Genomic DNA, 19,034 nt, shown 5'->3' on the forward strand with positions numbered 1-19,034 from the left:
GTCCCAATCTGTTTGCCCGTCGAGGTCGGTGCATTCAGACAGGTGTGAGGAAAAAGCGTTTAGTTAACTTTAGAAATTATTCCCTCGGAGCGACAACATGGAAATGTGATGGGGGATAATTGGAGGCTGGAGTGGGGAAAGGCAGCTCTGGAGGTCCTTAATGCACAGAGATGTGGCTGCTGGCCTGTCAAAGCAGGTTTTAAATTAGCTTCAGTGTCATGGAAAAAAAAAGTTTTTTACAGTTTATTTTGCAGTCGCCGAAAAATATTGCTTGTTTAATTGGATGATTAAGTCACAGCCAGATGGCAGTTTTTCTTTCTGTCTGTTCTCTCTGTTAATTGGAAGAGGTGAGCTGCAAAAACGTATTTGTTTAATTTTCTGCAAAAAAATGGAATTTTTCTTTTCCATTTCAGGATTTCACTCCCCTTTCCAGCAGCTGAGACGTCTCATTCTGTGCACATCTGTCAGCTGCCTGTCTGAAAAAGGACACTTTATTTAAAAAAAAGGAAAAAATCTGGTTCTTTTTTTACAAAACGTGCAGATCTGTTTTCCTGATTCAGTCTTTTTTTCTTTTCCATCAAATCCTGGAACGTTGCGCCAGCCGACCGGAGCCTCGTTTGTCACAACTTCCTGCAGATGCAGCGTTCACGTCATAGCCGTGCTAATTGAACATGTGGCGCACGATGATTATAGCTAGCTGCACTCCACATACATCTGCATCTGCAGTGGGCTCTTCATGTATCCCCTTCACACAGGAAGTAGTGCGATGTGAAAGTGTGGCTCACGAGCCGTTAATTAAACACAACTACTTTCCTCTTACCGCTTTCATACGAAGAACCCTCTAATCACTTCAAACTCTGTTTGAAAGCAATTTATTAATGTAGATGTAAAAAGACCACAATTAGTATTAACATTCAGCATTATTAACTGTAAAAAACATCAAGCATTTTTCTTCTGAAGCTCCTCTGATTTTGCGAAAGGTGAAGGCAGAGCTGTCATTTGTCTGTTTATGAATCAATAAACAGACTTTAAACAGTGCTTCAGGGCCAGTAAAACCTTCTGCTGACCTAAACAAAACCTGAATTACCAGCATACAATTCTTGCTATTATTCAGTGGTAGGCAGCACTAATCCAAAATTTAGCTCCGCAATTTCTGAAGCACAAACGAAATATTTAGGTCCGCGATTAGCCGATTTGCGCTTTAGCAGGCTAGTGCCCACTGATTATTTGTATGTAATGCACATACTATAATGTTTATGTCTTACACTATTGTGCTTCCATCACTGTGTATATTGTATGTATGTGTAGCAAACTGGAGAGACATCCATCCATCCATCCATTTTCTTCTGCCCATCCGGGGTCGGGTCGCGGGGGCAGCAGCTTCAGAATGGAGGCCCAGACCTCCCTCTMCCCAGCCACTTCTTCCAGCTCCTCCGGGGGAACTCCAAGGCATTCCCAGGCCAGCCGAGAGACATAGTCCCTCCAGCGTGTCCTGGGTCTTCCTCAGGGCCTCCTCCCGGTGGGACGTGCCCGGAATACCTCACCAGGGAGGCATACAGGAGGCATCCCTACCAGATGCCCGAGCCACCTCAACTGGCTCCTCTCGACRTGGAGGAGCAGCGGCTCTACTCTGAGTCCCTCCTGGATGACCGADCTTCTCAMCCTMTCTCTAAGGGAGAGCCCAGACACCCTGCGGAGGAAACCCATTTCGGCCGCTTGTATCCGGGACCTCGTTCTTTCGGTCATGACCCAAAGCTCATGGCCATAGATGAGGGTAGGAACGTAGATCGACCGGTAAATCGAGAGCTTCGCTTTCTACTCAGCTCTCTCTTCACCACGACGGACCGGTACAGCGCCCGCTTAACAGCAGAGGCTGCGCCAATCCGCCTGTCGATCTCCCGCTCCCTTCTTCCCCATTCATGACAAGATCCCCAGATACTTAAACTCCTCCACTTGAGACAGGACGACCCCCCTGACCTGAAGAGACATCACCAGCCGAAAACAAATTCCTTGTGTTTGTCAACATACTTGGCCAATAAAGCTGATTCTGATACTGAAAAACAAATGCATGCCAAGATACAATTTTATGATGAAATCCTTACCGGAAATCTTCACCCTGTTGCCAACAAATTCCCATACGGCTGCCTTTTTGTGTGTATCTTAGTATTCACTTGGTGAAGGGTCATATAAAATTGGAAAGTTTGGCAGAACTAAAATAATGTTGAAAGCCGTAGCTAACTGTAGTGTAGCATACTCTCCTTTCATTGGTCGGTCAATGAAACCCTCGCTGACTGGTTGTAGTGCCGTGCGACAGCGTCAAAGTTGAACAGTTTTTAACTTTAATAAACTGCGTCGCAACCTCCTGTGTGCACTAACAGTCAGTGTATATCACTGTTGTAGTACCTTTTTAGTGCCACACAATGGCACCTCTTCTGTTATAACATAGGATGTTGTGAATGCTAAGAGTTCAGAGCTAAAGCCTTGCTGTGTGTACGCGCTTAGCTGCTCTGCTGCTCAACCTCGGTAATGAGTGATGGTGAAGGATCATGGACTATATATTTTCATGTATGAATGTAGATTTAGTGCCGTGGAGACCTGGCTTTGTATGGTTTCAAGTTCTGTAATAAAGTAGTACATGTGGGAACCAAAAAGCTGTCGCTCTTTTCGGAGCTGCACCGTAGCACATGGTTTATGCTAAGTTAGCTCTCCTCCTACGAACGACCATCGCATTACAACCCGCACAAAATTTCACATGGATGAGTTTTGCCAGTCACTTGGATGGAGGAGGGTGAGCAATTGTTGCCTCTTCGGACAAGTTCCACAGGAAATGAACGAAGAGAGATACGTCGCCTCCCTTGTGTCAATCCCTTTATAACGTTAGCTTTTATTATTGAAAAGGAAACACGATGACCTGTATGACAGACAAACCAGCTTTTCTTGAGGAAATAAAGGAGGGTGGAGTTTGTGAACAGATAATAACCAAACTCTCTGAAAGATAGCATGGATCTTATTGATAATGTGATAATAAAAGCAGCATGGTGTTTGTGTTGTGTTGCAGGATAATCAGTTAGATGAGGCTTTTTTTTGCTTTTAGTTGCTGTAAGATTTCAGTGTTTTTCTGCAGCTGTTGCTAATTTCATCTAAGTTCTGCACCGGAATTGTCTTATGTTCTGTTTCTCGTGCCAAAACAGCTTGTGAAAGAACCAAAACAAAAGCAACATCTTCAGGAAATTGCACCATTTGACTCAGAGCAACAAACTGTAGCATCTAATTTACTGGTGCTGTAGCTATATTTATGTATTTCACGTCAACCCCACTGAGCTGTTTCTTTTTTTTAAATCCAAATCACACATTTTGCTCAGCAAGTAACATGTCGTATGAAGATGTTTTCCACTTGTTAACATACATCATTATTCCTTCCTGCGAGTTCTCCCACTGCTAAGACTGCAGCGGCTCCAATGAGAAGCCGCAGAGCAAACAGCCCTCGTGAGTCGGAGCATTCACACGGCCGCTGTGATTGGATTTTACAGACATGAGGCAAACAGAGGGAGCCACCAATAAAATCCAGCAGGTTTGTCTGGGACAAATGAAGCTCTTCTGCTGTGATTCACTGGCTAAAACATGGGATTATTTTCCTTATTGGTATGAGTAGTTCTTGTTTGCATGATTCTGGAGTTTGAACAACTAATGCTGACTGTATCAAAGTAGACACATCCTGCTTTTAAATCCTTGCTTTTCACATTTAAATCATTCAGTTGGGGTCTTTATAAAGTGGAACTACAACGCTTTGGTCTGAATTCTTTCTTACTCTAACTTTACCAGCTCCTCTTTCACCACTTTTGTGCTGTGTGTCTAAAAGCAGCTGGATTTGTTACTGTTAGAGAATATATACGTAACCATTCATCACAAATGTCGCAATACTAAAAGTGACAGGTGCCACGCCCCCTTAGGGGGGGGGGAACATCCGTCATGTCCATATATGGTCAACTTCCGGTGACTTCCTTCCTCTTTTGATTGACCGTAACTATCCCCCCTCCCTCCTCCCCTATGTCTTCCAGTAACCCTAACCCTCCATCACCCCCCTTCACCCTCAACCCTAACTTATAGTAACCTTTGACTTGTAATAACCTTTGACTTATAGTAACCCTAGCTAGTGTTTTTCCCCTCGATTTCATCAGATACCTTCAAGACTATTCTGGTGACCACAACTTCCCGTTTTCGGTACATATCAACACAAGCCATCTGTCAGGTTACATCCTGTCAAGGTTCGTGACATCCTGTCTACCTGAACCTGTCAAAGAATCTGTTAGGCTCTGAAACTTTCCATCAACTATTTTTCGACCAATCAGTGGACAGGGTTCAACTTTAGACCCACCCCTCGACCAATCAGATCGTGTTTAAAGAATTAATTCCCTCCCCTCTTCGGTTCTCGAAGCGTTTAAAAGAACGGGGTCTCATTCATTGATACAACCATCYTCGAGAAGGTACCTGGTGCGAGCCTGACCCGTCACGAGATCCATCAGCATGGACAAGACCCCCAACTGCGACAGCTCCGGCATCTTTAAAGGTTCGTATWTTTATTTATTTAATTTTGTTAAATAAAATGCTTCTTGGCAATAAATCTCATACTGTTAGAAAGTCTGTTAATGGCCCATTTAAATGGTGCCACATATGTAAGGAACATGCATTTGTGGGATGAACAATAGAGCTGAGTCTTCTCTGCCAAACAGCTTATCTTGTTGTTGCTATTGCCTCTTGTTTGGAGCTTCTGATACCACCAGGTGCTGCCGATCATGAGATTTATTGCCAAGAAGCATTTTTGCAACAAAGAAATAATCTACCAAACACAAATTTCATTACTTTTTGTGCTAAGTGTAGTTTGACTAGTATTGTAAACTTAAAAAAAACTGATTTGTTGTGATACTCCCACTAGCAAAATATAACTTAAAATAGAATTTAAAAGCCCAGATCCACTGATTTTTCACTACATTGGTGAAATAAGCACAAAATCTTTGACTTTTACAATTTTTCTCTCTCACCCTACAGTGCAACTTGCCCAAAAGGATTTGTTTCTACCGACACAATTTATCCTGGCAGGTAGAAATCCGTTGCCCATCAGCACACATTTGGGGAAATGAAATTGCTTTCCCAGAAAAGGGACCTGTTGAGGTTATTCTCTCAGCCATAATCTATAAACAGCAGTTTAACTTGGTCAAACATGATCCAGGAGATGTGATAACATCCCGTATTGCTTTCAGAGAATGAAAAAAATACATGATCTAAAACTGAATTCATGAGCTCAGTTAAAGGCTTGGGTTTGGTAAATTATTACCCAGAAATCCAAATGTCATGTCATGATGTGAAAGCTTCTGGTGCTGACTGCTATTGACATTTCCCTCCAGCTCTGAAGGCACTTTTAATAATTGTGTGGTTTACTCTTTTGCTTGTGTGCTTAATTGATTACCGCTGTTAATTGCAGTCTTGTGTTTGTGTTCCTCCGGCTGAAGGACTGCCTCCAAAATCTTCCGATGTTTAATCAATTCCGCTTGATTTAAAAGCATCTGCTTCCCTTTCCACGGAGAAATATTTGACGCTGAGCGCTCTGAGACTCGGCGGAGTGAGAGATGCGTTTCATTCTCTTTGCGTGGGTTTAATTGCCTGCTTGTGTCCTTTGGGTGGAGATGAAGTTGTTCTTTACTCGAGGCTGAAACTTGGATAAACGCGACGAGTGTAATTTAAAGCTAAGTGACTTGGGACCCCCACTGTTGGGGCTCTAATCGTGGTCGTAGATCATTTCTATCCCTTGTTAATTATCTCAACTATCATCACTCCTGATAATAACGATGATCAATTGTTCCTGGTTGCTGTGACAGCAATAATGAAAAGTTTATTAGCCTCCATGAACCTCACCTCACACGTGTGGCTGGGGAACTCTTAAATCACCAGTGGATGAAGGAAAAACTAAAGAAATTGATCAAGTCTTCATTGTTATTGTTGTCTTTTTTTTACTGGAGTCTCTAGAGAATAAAGATCATGGAAGTCATTTCTTGGCCTTTATTACCTGCTTTAATAAGCTTGATAAGTTTAACAGCCAGTAACTAAAAGCAGAACTTATTAAGTGTTCATTTCCACACAGCGTGGCAACTTTTCACTTTGAATAATCAGGATGTTTAGGTTGATAGACTTAGAGTCGCCCCGAGGGAACTTTTTCAACAATTTTTAGTTTAATGTAAACAAATAAATCATTTTTAAGCCTAGTGTTCCTTGAAGTGTTGCATGTTGCCTTTCTTACCAGTTTTTAAACTACAATCATTTTGTGTTGTACATGTGTTTTTGCACCATTTCAAATAATTATGCAATGTCTTGTGTGAAGTTAGCGCTTACTACCGCATCGGATTTTAGCTCACTGGATGTTAGAGCTGAGTATCAGGGCCAATTGTGTTTCCCAAAGTGGGGTCCCGAAACATCAAGGTGGGGTCCTGAAAAGATTTTTTAAATTAATTACATTTTGGCCAGTTGTTACAAAGGAGTAAGGTTAGTGTATTTAAAATGGATAAATGTAGTATAAAACATATTGTTAATGTGCCCATGTTTTGTTGACCTGATACAAATGTTTATCATCCAAAAATAGTTGGGGGCACAGGTCTCTGCTACTGTTATTTTGTGGGTTAAAAGCTGAAAAGTTTGGGAATCACTGCACTTTGGTTCCCAAAGTTGGGCTTGAGACCCAATTGTGGGGTCATGGAGCACCTTGAATAATCACCAGAAATCAATATAAAGGGTAATAAAATAATTGCTGATGTGATACTTTTCCTATAATTATTACAAAAACACAAAATAAGTAAAAATACGTATTTATATTTGTATACAAGCTGTTTAGATTGTCAAAAAGCCTGTGTTTTTAGGGTTATTAACGAAGTCCGTGTACTCAGACCAGTAATATTTGGGGTCACAAGTTTTTGCTATGGATATTTTGTGGGTCAGAAGATAAAAAGTTTGGGAACCACTGCTCTGAATCGATTCAATTTCGATTCATAAAGTTCTGAATCAATTAATCATGATTTGATTCGATTTAATTCGATTTAATGAAAATGTTTATTGATATTGTATTTTGCAACAGTGTTGCAACATCCTAACACAGGTCTCAACTGTGTTGCAAAATACAATATCACCATTTTTTTTCTCTTAAACATAAACAACAGATTTTAAGGACAAACTTTTAAATTAAAACTTAGTCTTGAAAGAAAACTGTCACAATTTTAAAAGGTTTTAAAGTAAAAAGGAATTGCAGGTGACAGTATTGTTCATTTTTAAGTAATTAATAATTATTTTGATTAAAAAAGAAGTGATGGAATAAGGCTGCAGGAGAAGAGATGGGTTAATATAAATATACTTCTGCCCACTCCTTTTGAGCGTATGAAATACAATATTTGTAATGTTTCTGTTACCTTCTGTTATCAATAAAAATCATTCAAACTTAATACATATAACTTGTTAAAACAATACAACTACAACATTTCATCACTGTGGATTTCATTAAGATGCTTCTTAAAGTTTAATAATAATATTGGTAACAAACTAGACGATTTTGTTAGAATGTCATCTTTCACACATTTAACCATGCTGTGAAGAACAGTTTCAGTCAGATGTTTACATACAGTAGTTTTGTTCGAGCGCCTAACGAGCCGCTCATCGAAGCTTGCTTTGTTTCCTCTACCACGTAGGAGCGCAGAGCCGGACCTGCCTATAAGCCAATTAAGCGGCTGCTTAGGGCCCCGTGGCCACTAGAGGGCCCCGAGACAGAAGCATGGTAAACTGAACGGCGCAATGGACGCGGGGTACGAGTGGGACATGTCCCCCTCACTTTCTGTATCTGTACCCTCTGTCCCCTGCACTTTTTTTTTTATCTTTACTACTGTTAAATCTGCTATTAAGATGCGGTAACGCATTTTTCCGAGCCGTCTGTAAGCGCAAATCTTTGCAAACAAAAGTCACCATGGTCTCTGTTATCTTTAAAATCTGCGGAGAGTTGGATGGTGACGTGAGTTCTTTTGTTTTGATCCAGACAACTCATTGAAAACTAATGTTAGCACTAAACGTCAACCGGACATGAATATACGGCAAGCCAGGAGTGACAAAATGTAGAAACGCGTTTCAGACGTGCAAACAAGACGCCACGGGGAAGAATCGATCTCATGCCCTGTGAATCGATTTCCCCAAATTTAAATGCAATTGATCCACGATCAATTAAATCGGGTTTTTTTTCACCCAGCCCTACTGGATGTTGAATTCACTACACAGATGCAGATGATAATAACCACTACTATCAAAGTAGTGTATGTAATGCGCAGTGTTTGCTTCTGAAATGAGTAAAACTGTGACTTACAACAGTTTGAGCTGAGGCATTCAATGTTTTTTGTTTTCCTGTTTGGAGCTCAGAGTCAGCTCTCCTCCTTCAGGAACCACATGTTCTTTTCTTGTTTTTGCTGCAGCATTAGCCGTATTGACCCTTCCAGGGTTGTCCCCCTGACTTGTTTGCCACAGTATGTTATTCACCCGCTCCTCGGGGTGCGACACGAGTATTCTTAACTCACTCAATCAGCCGGATGAAACACCTGTGTGGTTGCCATGGTGACGGGGAAACACAAACATCGAACGGAGTGGCTGAAAGCATCAACCGAACATCAGCTGGTTTGTGCCGCAGCAACAATGATACAATGTCAAAAATCATCCATCCATCATCCATCCATCTATCATCCATCCATCATCCATCATCCATCCATCTATCATCCATCCATCAATCTATCATTCATCCATCCATCCATTCATTCATCCATCATCTATCCATCAACCCATCCATCCATCCATCCATCCATCATCCATCCATCCATCCATCAATATCTCATTCATCCATCATCCATCCATTCATCCATCCATCATCCATCCATCAATCTATCATTCATCCATCATCCATCATCCATCCATCTATCCATCCATCCATCATTCATCCATCATCCATCCATTCATCCATCCATCATCCATCCATCCATCAATCTATCATTCATCCATCAATCCATTCATCCATCCATTCATCCATCCATCTATCATCCATCCATCATTCATCCATCCATTCATCCATCATCATCCATCCATCCATCATCCATCCATCCATCTGTTCATCCATCCATCATCCATCCATTCATCCATTCATCCATCCATCATCCATCCATCCATCCAATCAATCCATCATTCATCCATCATCCATCCATCCATTCATCCATCCATCTATTCATCCATTCATCCATCCATACATTCATCTGTCCATCATCCATCCATCCATCCATCATCCATCCATCCATCATCCATCCATCAATCCATCATCCATCCATCCATCAATCCATCATCCATCCATCCATCCATCCATCCATCTATCCATAATTCATCCATCCATCAACCCATCCATCCATCCATCATCCATCCATTCATCCATCCATAATTCATCCATCCATCAACACATCCATCCATCCATCATCCATTCATTCATCCATCCATCCATCAATCCATCATCCATCAACCCATCCATCCATCATCCATCAACGCATCCATCCATCATCCATCCATCCATCCATCCATCAATCCATCATTCATCCATCATTCATCCATCCATCAACCCATCCATCCATCATCCATCCATCTATCCATCCATCCATCCATCCGTCACGTCTTCCAGCTCTTCTAAGAAGATTCTGAAACAGCCGAGGCTCTTTTAGTAGAATTCAGAAGTGTTCCCAGGCCAGCTCAGACACATGGTCTCTCCAACATGTCACGAGCCTTCCTGGGGTCTCTTTCAAGCTGAAGATATCTGGAACCCCCTGCTTTCCCCCAGTTTCCCCCAGTGCTTTCTTTTTCCTTCTAAAGCTGCCTTTTAGCCGATGTTTTGTTCACTTTATTATTTTACCAAGTACAGCTTTAAGTCACTTTTTTGGTAAATTTAGCTTTTGTTTTTGTTTTCATTGTTTCAGTTTCTTAAACAGATTTCTGCACGTTCATACCATTTTCACAGAAACTCTTTTCTGGTCTTGATTAGGAACATGTAGCTTGTTACTCAAACAGTACACCTGCCAACATGTACTTTATGATTTCAGATAAACTGAGGTGAAGATATTGTAAAAAGAACATGAAAACACAGCTGAGCATCTGCAGGACATGAGAACAGAAAATGCACAAACATCCACCCAGGTTTAGTCTTGTAAGAACACATTCTGTCAGAAGAAAAAAAACAAAGTAGAAGAAAAGGTTTTATTCACGTGTTGTTTTTGTGAGTTTGTCTTCTTGTCCCAAAATGTATGAAAAAGAGTCAGGAAGAATTTTTTTGTACACGCTTTGAATAAACACTTAGTTTAAAGTGACGCAGAGCAAATTTAAACCTAAACATGTTGCAAAGTTCATTTTGTCCGTATGAGAAAGAGCTCTGCAACAATAAACAGAGAATCTGTGTTCCTTCATGCTTTGTGCACAGAACCGTGCTGTGATGCTGCCTGATGGGTCTGAGCCCTCTGAGAGCGAACCGGAGCCGAACACAACAGCTGGCAGGTTCCTGAGAAGCTTCTTTTAGATATTACAGCTGTTTATCAATTTCACATCATAAATGAGGCGTGGAAAATGAGGCTGAATACAAACGGATGATCCTCCTGTGACTCTGACAGTTAGAATATACATGAAGCTAAAAAAAGTTCAATAAATTTAAAAAATTACCTCCAGTCCAATTTTTCAAATTGTAAATTCACAATTCCTGTTTGCCAACAAATTTTTGTACAGATTGTAAAAAGAGAAAAACAACAACATGCAAAGTGTCAATAAGAGTAAACTTCAAACTTCCCTGAATTATTTTCTTTTTTTTTTTTTTTTTTTTGCAGCTTTCAAAAAGTCAGACTTGTAATATTTTAAAGTGGTTTTGATCAATAGTTCTGAAGGCTTTCTAAAAGTCTTTCCTTGTGTCAAGATCAGGTACAATGAGTGGACTGAAAATGTGTGAAAAGCAGGAAATATAACTTTTTCTTTCATATTCTGACCTTTGGAATGTCTGAAGAAATACTATTTAAGACCACTTTGGCAGATTACAAGGATAAGATGAAGAAAGAATGGATGAATACAGACATCTGTGCAGTACTGGACAGAAAGGAAAGACATGAAGTAAGGTGTATTCAGGCCTGATAATTTGCTCCACTTTAAACGAACCAGAGTTTGTTTCCAGCGTTGGTCCGGACCTTTTCTACAGGTGTGAGTACACTCGTGCGAACTCTGGTGCAGATCAAACAACCGGACCGAGACCTGCTTTTTGAGGTGGTCTCGGTCCGCTTCCAGACGAACTCTGGTGTGGTTCATTGGTGTGAATACAGACCGGACTCTAACCGAACCAAGTGCATTAAACATGCGCCTTTTTGGACTTCACAGGCCACCATTGCTGAGCTAAATAAACTGAAATCATACCTGTTTCGTTGTCTCCTGTTAGCAGCTTTGCTGCAGCATGTTGTGGGTCAGAACACGCAGAGCACCTCGTCTCCTTTGGGTTGTGGGACACATTTACTGACGTCGCTCCAAAATTAGAATATCATCACGAAACCACCATTAAATTAGCTGCTTCTAACATTTTAAATGCTATTGCAGTTGTGCTAACAGCATAAATGTGCGCATCAGAACCGCAGCATGCAGGACTTCCTTGTTTTCTTCTGGGTCTGTGGCTCAGTCCCGCCCCCGTCCTTTCTGTCCACTGGGTGCAATGATCGTCAGCCTCATGACTTTGTTTACAACTTATAGTTCATTTGCAAAAAAGCACAATGTGAATGCAAACCGCACCAAAAGAAAAAAAAAAGTCCACTTTTGGTCCGGACCAAACAAGTGGACCAAAGGACTTTCCTGGTCTGAATACACCCGTCACACATGACGACTAAATCTGTCAATGCATCTATTAATTACAATGCAGCTTAAGTTTATCATATAGTCATTTACACAATTTCCATGTCCTGCTACTGATAATTGGTGCTAAAAGATAACTATTTATTTATAAACAATAAAGAATAACTTGAGAACAACATCCTCATTTTAATGCAGTGATGACTGCATGCTTTTTCACRTAAAGGCTAGGATATTGACTTTTTTCTTGTAGAATGACTTTAATCTTGTAATTTTACGTTTTTATTCTCATAATATTATGACTTTATTCTCATAATGTTATGATTTTATTCTTATAATACTTTATTCTCGTAACTTGCATTTTCTTTTAACATCTTATTGCAGCATAAATTTCATCAGCTAAGTTGCTAAACTTCCTTTTTAAAAAAACAAATCCTTCGGTCAGTGGTGAATTTCCAAACTGCGCTGACACGTTAAAAAAATAAAAACACCACCGTCTTCATTTCTCTGTTTATTTTGCGGCCCGTGCATTGAATCCTGAGATATCCTTGGCTGGGAAGGATACATGGATGCATCCTCGGATTTAGACAGGAAGTAGGACACATTCCTCGGCCACATGATGAGGAGCCTTCGAATTGGGACAGTCCTCCGCGCGGGGCAATGACGTATGCGGCCGATAAATGCGCACTCATGAGGACCCAGCCCCTGAATTGAGAGACAGCCCCTGTTACTGTTCTTTTAAGATGCTTTAAGCCCCGCCCCCTCCTGCTTCCAGACTGGTCCACTCCAGTTTGAGAGAGGAGGTTAGCATTCTATAGCAGTGCAGAGACGCTTTATTTACAATTTAATTAAAAGATGTCAACAACAGAAAACTTCCAGCCTTACATGTTGGAGCCAGAGTCTGACCCAAAACCAGAGTCTGACCCAGAACCAGAGTCTGACCCAGAACCAGAGGAGAATTAATGAGAAAACAAGGAAATTGAATTTGGTAAGTCCAGACCTATTTGGCAATGCTGTTGCAGAATAATTTGACGTAACAATTCAGAAAACGTCACAGAAAATATAGAAAACTGAAGAGGCTGAGAAATACGACCCAAGCCTCCTAGAGACTCAAAGTCCACAACAAAATGTATTTAACAGATAAAAAGTGGATTTTGCATCATATGTGACATATGACTGAGCTAACACCATTTTTGTGTTTGTAAAGCGAAGTTAGTGTGAAAGCTTTTGTGCATATGTTTATTATCATTTGTTGTTGTAAAGAATAATTACAGCGACGTCTGGAGCTCCGCACTTCTTTAATTTAAAGCAAATAAAATCTGACTATTTGACAAAACTGCTGATATCTGAGCACATTTTGCTTGAGAAGGTGTTGGAACACTGTGAGGTGAAAAATCACGTTATCACTGTCCTGTAGGCTGCGAGTTTCTCACCCTCTGTTATCATCAGTGTCGGTGGTGAGCGAGGAAGAGGAGCCTCGTGCTGAGAGGAGGAAAACTTCCATCCGAGGATGGAACTTAGTGGAATTGGTCCTCATGAATGAAATTGTGTTTGACCTTTCTCATGAGAGTCGACAAGTGAAAATCTTTCTATTTATGGCGCGGTATGAGGGACAAATTTAAGACTTCAGCGCAACCAGCAGTTGCTACATCCTTGTAGCAGGAGGCTAAACCTATTTTAAAGCCAGCTATGGATCTGATTAATGACAGGCTGGCCTCGCTAACTGAGAGGTTTAATGTTTAATGAGAAGGAGACTATTAATTTGTGTTAGCGTTGGAGAGGCTAGCAACTAGCTTGTTTAATATTGGAGTGAATCTGTCAAAGCAAAGTCTCACTTTTACCTGTTTCTTGCTGTTTCTATGAAAACAAAAACCAGCCTGGATTTAAGAGGATTAGTGTTCACATGAATCGAACTCATCAAGTCTGTTAATCCGCTCAGTTTTCCCGTTCATTTCGAGCTCTTTGCCAATTCAGAGCTCTGCGCTGGCCCTCGTCGACGCCTTCAGCTGTTTGGATGAACAGTTTGTTAAATCACTCGTCTTCCTTCTTCTTTTTACACTCAAAGTCAAAGCCAGGTGTTTATAGCTTAGGGGTTTGAGTATTGGTCAGCTTACAAAGGGAAGAAGACTTGGTTGGTTTGCTTATTTTCACAGTTTCGAAACATGAATAAAACTGACAATAAACCATTTTGTAGTTAAATACGGTTACAAATACAAGAAGCTGGCCAGGCATATATGTGTTTTTGGGAAAACGCGGAGAATGTCATTGAAATTGATTAAATTCAACCCAGTTATGGTAGATAGGTACAGATTGGCAGATGTCACTGGACTTCTGATGTGGCCCTCCTGTAACTCAAACTTCCKGCCAGGAGAATTAGACTCTTCTTTCTTAGATTGGAAAGATAGAGGGCTTGTGGCTTTATGCCCGTTTGTAGAAGGTAACACCTTTAAAACATTTGAACAACTGAAAAGGGGTTATAACCTTGAGAATAGAGATCTATTTAAATATTTCCAGGTCAGACATTTTTACAATACAAAAATAAAAATAGGTGTTCCTCCAGAAGGTAATACTATTGTGAACATCTTTGCAAATGCTTATACGCACCTCCCATGCAAAACTGTTTCCAAACTATATAAAGGTTTGCAGAAACATAATGGAAAKAACACCTTGAATATTAAGTCTAAATGGGAAAGGGAATTGGGAGTAAAGATTACAGAGGATGTTTGGCTTTCTATGTGTGTGGCACAAAAGACGTCCACCAGCTCTAAAAGATGGAGGGAATTTGGATGGAAGTGCTTAATTAGATACTTTATTACACCTCAAATTACTAGTAGACATAGAGGAGAAGAACAGCAATGCTGGAGACAATGTGGACATCAGAGCGCCAACCATTCTCATGTATTTTGGTCCTGCCCGAAGTTGGCAACTTACTGGGATGGAATATGTCAGACTACTGGGATAATTTTGGGGTATGTCATCCCCAAAGATCCTAGAAATTTTCTGTTGGTGCTGATATCTGGAGAATTGTTTCAAAAAGAGGATGAGTACCTTTTTAAAGTTCTATCAATTGCAAGCAAAAAAGCAATTACACGATATTGGCTATAGAAACTCCCTCCCCAGCTGGACCACTGAGGGACGTCGTGGAGGAGATTCACTCTATGGAAAAACTGACATTTTTTACGTGTGAAAGGACATTCTTACAACAAACGTTGGTCTAAATGGCTGACATACAAGAGCAAGGAAGCATAACTAGGTGTAATATCTTGTAATGTATGTATGTATATGTATGTGTGTGTTTATATGTATATAATCGGTGCCCCAAGTTCAGTGTGTGTTGTGTGTTTTATTGTAATGAAAAATGTTAAAGAGTATAAAAAAATTCAACCCAGTTATACAGACAGATTTGTGTTAAACTTTCCTTTAGGATCATAGATAAGATGCTTCATAAACATCTTTGCTATAAATCTTGTTGCGTTTGCACAATTCCAAATCATGTTTCCATAGTAGCCTCAGTGTTTTCTTGTCTGATGTGTGACCCCGAAGAATTAGGCTCCACTAGTCCTCATAATGGTCTATTCAATATCTCTTGTTCCTGTAATGATATATTCATTCTATTTAATTATTTATTTAAATCAATTTCCAGGTCCATCTTTTTTAGTTTGACATTGTAATCCCTTTCAACAACAGCATGAACAGATTTCTTTGGCCCACATCTTCACAGAGAAATCGGTCCAATCACCACTTAATTCAAAAGTTGCTTTCCCATCAGCCCCCTTGATCAGACTAATCATGCTTCTGGTGACTATCTTTATCTCCTCTAACACCGTCTCCACACCCGATCATGTCGGAGCACGCAGTCTGCCGTTTTACAATATTAGATCCCTGTCAGGGGCACTTCCTCTCGCTCCGAGGAGCCACCCCGACGACCGAGGTGAGGAAGATGGAACACGACGGCTCCTGCCTGCTCGTCGCGTGAGGAAGTGGGAGAGACGGTGCTGATGGACTAATCTCTTGCTCTGATTACCTTCCCATTACAATCAGGTGGGAGCCACTCGATGGAGAAGAGCAGGATTTGTAATTACGCTCAGGCCTCTCATGGCTAAACAGAATATTTGTCAGGGTTTCCACTGGACGCCCACATCCAATCGTTGGATTTATCAAGTCTGTCGTGTGTAAAAATATTTTGTTACTTTCACAGAGAAATCTTTGAAATAGCAACAACTTTATCTTTTAAACAACAATTAGTAAACAGGGTAAAAAGGATGCTACCTTCAAACTGCAGGCAGTTGTGACTGATATCATTTTTATTTATTTCATAAAAACAACAAAATGTCCATAAAAAAAACAAAGTAAATCAATTATTAAATTAAAAAGATGCAAAAAGACATTTTCTTAATAACAGTTTTAATGTGATCAACTCATTTTTTTCAAATTCAGCCCTGGTATTTTCAATATGTGGCACTATATCAACAGAGATGTATACTTGAAAAAAAAAACAACTTAGTAAAGTTTTTTAAAAAATTACGGAAAATTCTAAAGACTTTGGTAAAGTGAATATTACTGATAATAAAAGTAGTGTAGTAAAAATCATAAAACTGCGCAATAACTGTGAAAGTAAAAGGGGCGTGGCCTGCTGTCCTGCCACTCATCTGTCTTTTGCCGGAGACGGATGATGGTGGGTGCAGTTCCATGTCAAAACACTAGTGGCGCTAAAGAGTCAAATAAAAAAGTCCAGCATGAATCTTACAGAAGTCTTTCTAAAGAAGATTTGAACAATCCTGCAGAGAATTCTGTCAACTGACAAATGATGGCAGGATTTTCTCACATGCTGTGTGTTTTAGAGTATTTTATCTATAGTGTATGTACTGTAAAAAGTTATACGAACTTGGTAAAGAGAATTTACTGTGCAAAGACTTTTTAATTAAATTACTTTACAAGTCTGAACATACACCAAACTGATGTTGAACAAATAGCTACTAAACTGTGGCACCTTACTCAGAAAAATCTCATTTCTGCCACTGATTCACTGAGTTCTGGTCATGTGTAAATTTTTAGTGCGTAAAAAGGTGTTCAGTTTTAAAAAGAAGTAAACGTATCATTTGTATGTTTTGAATGGAAAAGAAATAAAAGTTGGGATTAAAAATATATTTGGTAAAATACAGAGCCTTAAAAAAATACTTGTAATAAAGTAAATATACTTCCATACTACGAGTGCAACGATACAGAAAATTCACGATTCGGTTCAGTTCGATACTTTAGTCTCACGGTTTGATATTTTTTCAATACAAAAAAAAGTAATGTCCATGCCTTTCTTAATTTTTAATTTATTTAAATTAATTATGAACATTTGTTTAACCTCAAAAGTACAGTTTTTAAATTAAATATTGCTGAAACAGCAAGTTTTTAGTGGATCTGTGCTCGACAATGCAGCCCAGGTGGAGTAGTCGAACACAGATCCACTGATCCTTCAACACAGAGCATCTTCAGAAGAAAAGCTGATAAAATAATAATTAAAAATGATAATTTAAAAATCCGTATTGCTCAATACATAGTGCATTTTGAACGGTTCGTTACAGATATGTATTGTTGCATCCCTAACACCTCAAACACATACGCAGTCTGAATTTCACTCATCTGCTACATCAGTGAGGTACAAGATCAATCTATGTGTTCAGAATAATGATACCGACCTCATGCTGTTTGGATCTCCACATCTTCAGCTACAAAGCAAAAGTTCAACTGGCTGATAAAAATGCCCAGACTATCCTTTTAACACATGTGAACAAAAAAAAGAGTGAAAAAACACAGAAAATGTAAAGTATTCTGACTTGCATCTTCTCAGGTCGCTGTGGAAAACATTTACTCAAATGTCAAAGCAGCTGAAGCATGTAAATAACTACATTTCCATTGACACATCAGTTTGAGTAGTAAATTACTGCCCTCTGTTTCTCCCCAAGATTAGCTGGCAGGAGGAAATGGTGGGGAATAAAACACATAACCAGTGGACCAGGGGAAATCAGGCAAACTGAGCATGTAAACCCCCGTCTTCACTGTTGTATGATGGAAGCATTAACTGTGTGGACCGCTAGAAAAAAAAAACATTGGAATTTTGCTGAAGAGCCCAACAAGCTAAATGTGTTCTATTTTTGTTTTTCTTTCTTCTCAGCTCAGAAACAACAACCTGCCAACCGCTGAACACCGATGATAGGAAAGCAGTTGACACTCAGGCAGACAGCCCAAACAGGAACGGCTGCATCAAAGGACGTAAACACCACCATCGCCACCGCAGGGCCAGAATGTGAGTTTGTCTTCCCGCGCTCACAAATGCTTAAATGTGAAGCTTCAAAACCGTCAAGAGGGTTTCCTGAGCTCAAAGAACAGGTGCTTGGACAAAGATGAGAGAGCTTAGGAATCAATATGCATCAACATGTGGGGGTTTTGATCAGTGTGACACACGTCTGATGACGACTGGTTCAGGTCTGGGGTTTTTTGTAGGGGGGCGGGGTGTTTTCGTAGATCACAGAGCTGATGATAAAGAGCTTCAGCAGCTCCCCAGAATCACTTCAAGACCCCTGAATCTCAGTGAGAAAAAAATAAACAAGCTAATCTTTATATTCTGGTGCCATAAATGTAAAAAAGTCTCATCGGTTCAACCCTGAATGCAACGACGCTGGAAGGGAAATTTACAGTTTGTCATGTAGATTCTCACTTTCACCAACACATCGAACAAAAAGCCTCCTTCACCAGAGCTGTTTAAGGTTTGTGGCTCTGAGGCGAGAACCTGTTACTAAATCACGATAAAACAAAATATATTGTATTTAGTAATAAAGGAATAAAAAATGATGTTGAACTGAAGATAAATAATACTGAAATAGAGTGTATGAAATTAAATTTTTAGGAGTGACACTTGATTACAAATTGCATTGGAAGGCTCATATTGAAAATGTAAAAGCAAAAATGTCAAAAACTATTGCAATGTTAAACAGAATAAAACATTTTCTAAATTTAAAAACTTTAAATATGTTATATTGTTGTTTAATACTTCCATACATGACTTACTGTGTGGAAATTTGGGGAAATTCCTTTAAAACCAATACAAAACCTATTTTATATGCTTCAGA

General features: G+C 39.9%; 1 protein-coding gene across 2 annotated transcripts in view; it reads left to right on the top strand.

The window, feature by feature from the left end:
* Positions 1–19,034, top strand: part of srrm4 (serine/arginine repetitive matrix 4) — an 82,582-nt gene that overhangs the window by 36,556 nt on the left and 26,992 nt on the right. The window contains exon 2 of one of the 2 annotated variants that reach the window (XM_014011155.1): positions 18,080–18,211. The exons of the other annotated variant lie outside the window; for it this stretch is intronic. Within the exon in view, the coding sequence (XP_013866609.1) occupies positions 18,080–18,211 (132 nt within the window). The remainder of the gene's footprint in view (positions 1–18,079; positions 18,212–19,034) is intronic. 2 annotated transcript variants of the gene reach the window in all.

This window comes from Austrofundulus limnaeus, unplaced genomic scaffold (assembly GCF_001266775.1).
Source record: "Austrofundulus limnaeus strain Quisiro unplaced genomic scaffold, Austrofundulus_limnaeus-1.0 Scaffold77, whole genome shotgun sequence".
NCBI classification, from domain to species: Eukaryota; Metazoa; Chordata; class Actinopteri; order Cyprinodontiformes; family Rivulidae; genus Austrofundulus; species Austrofundulus limnaeus.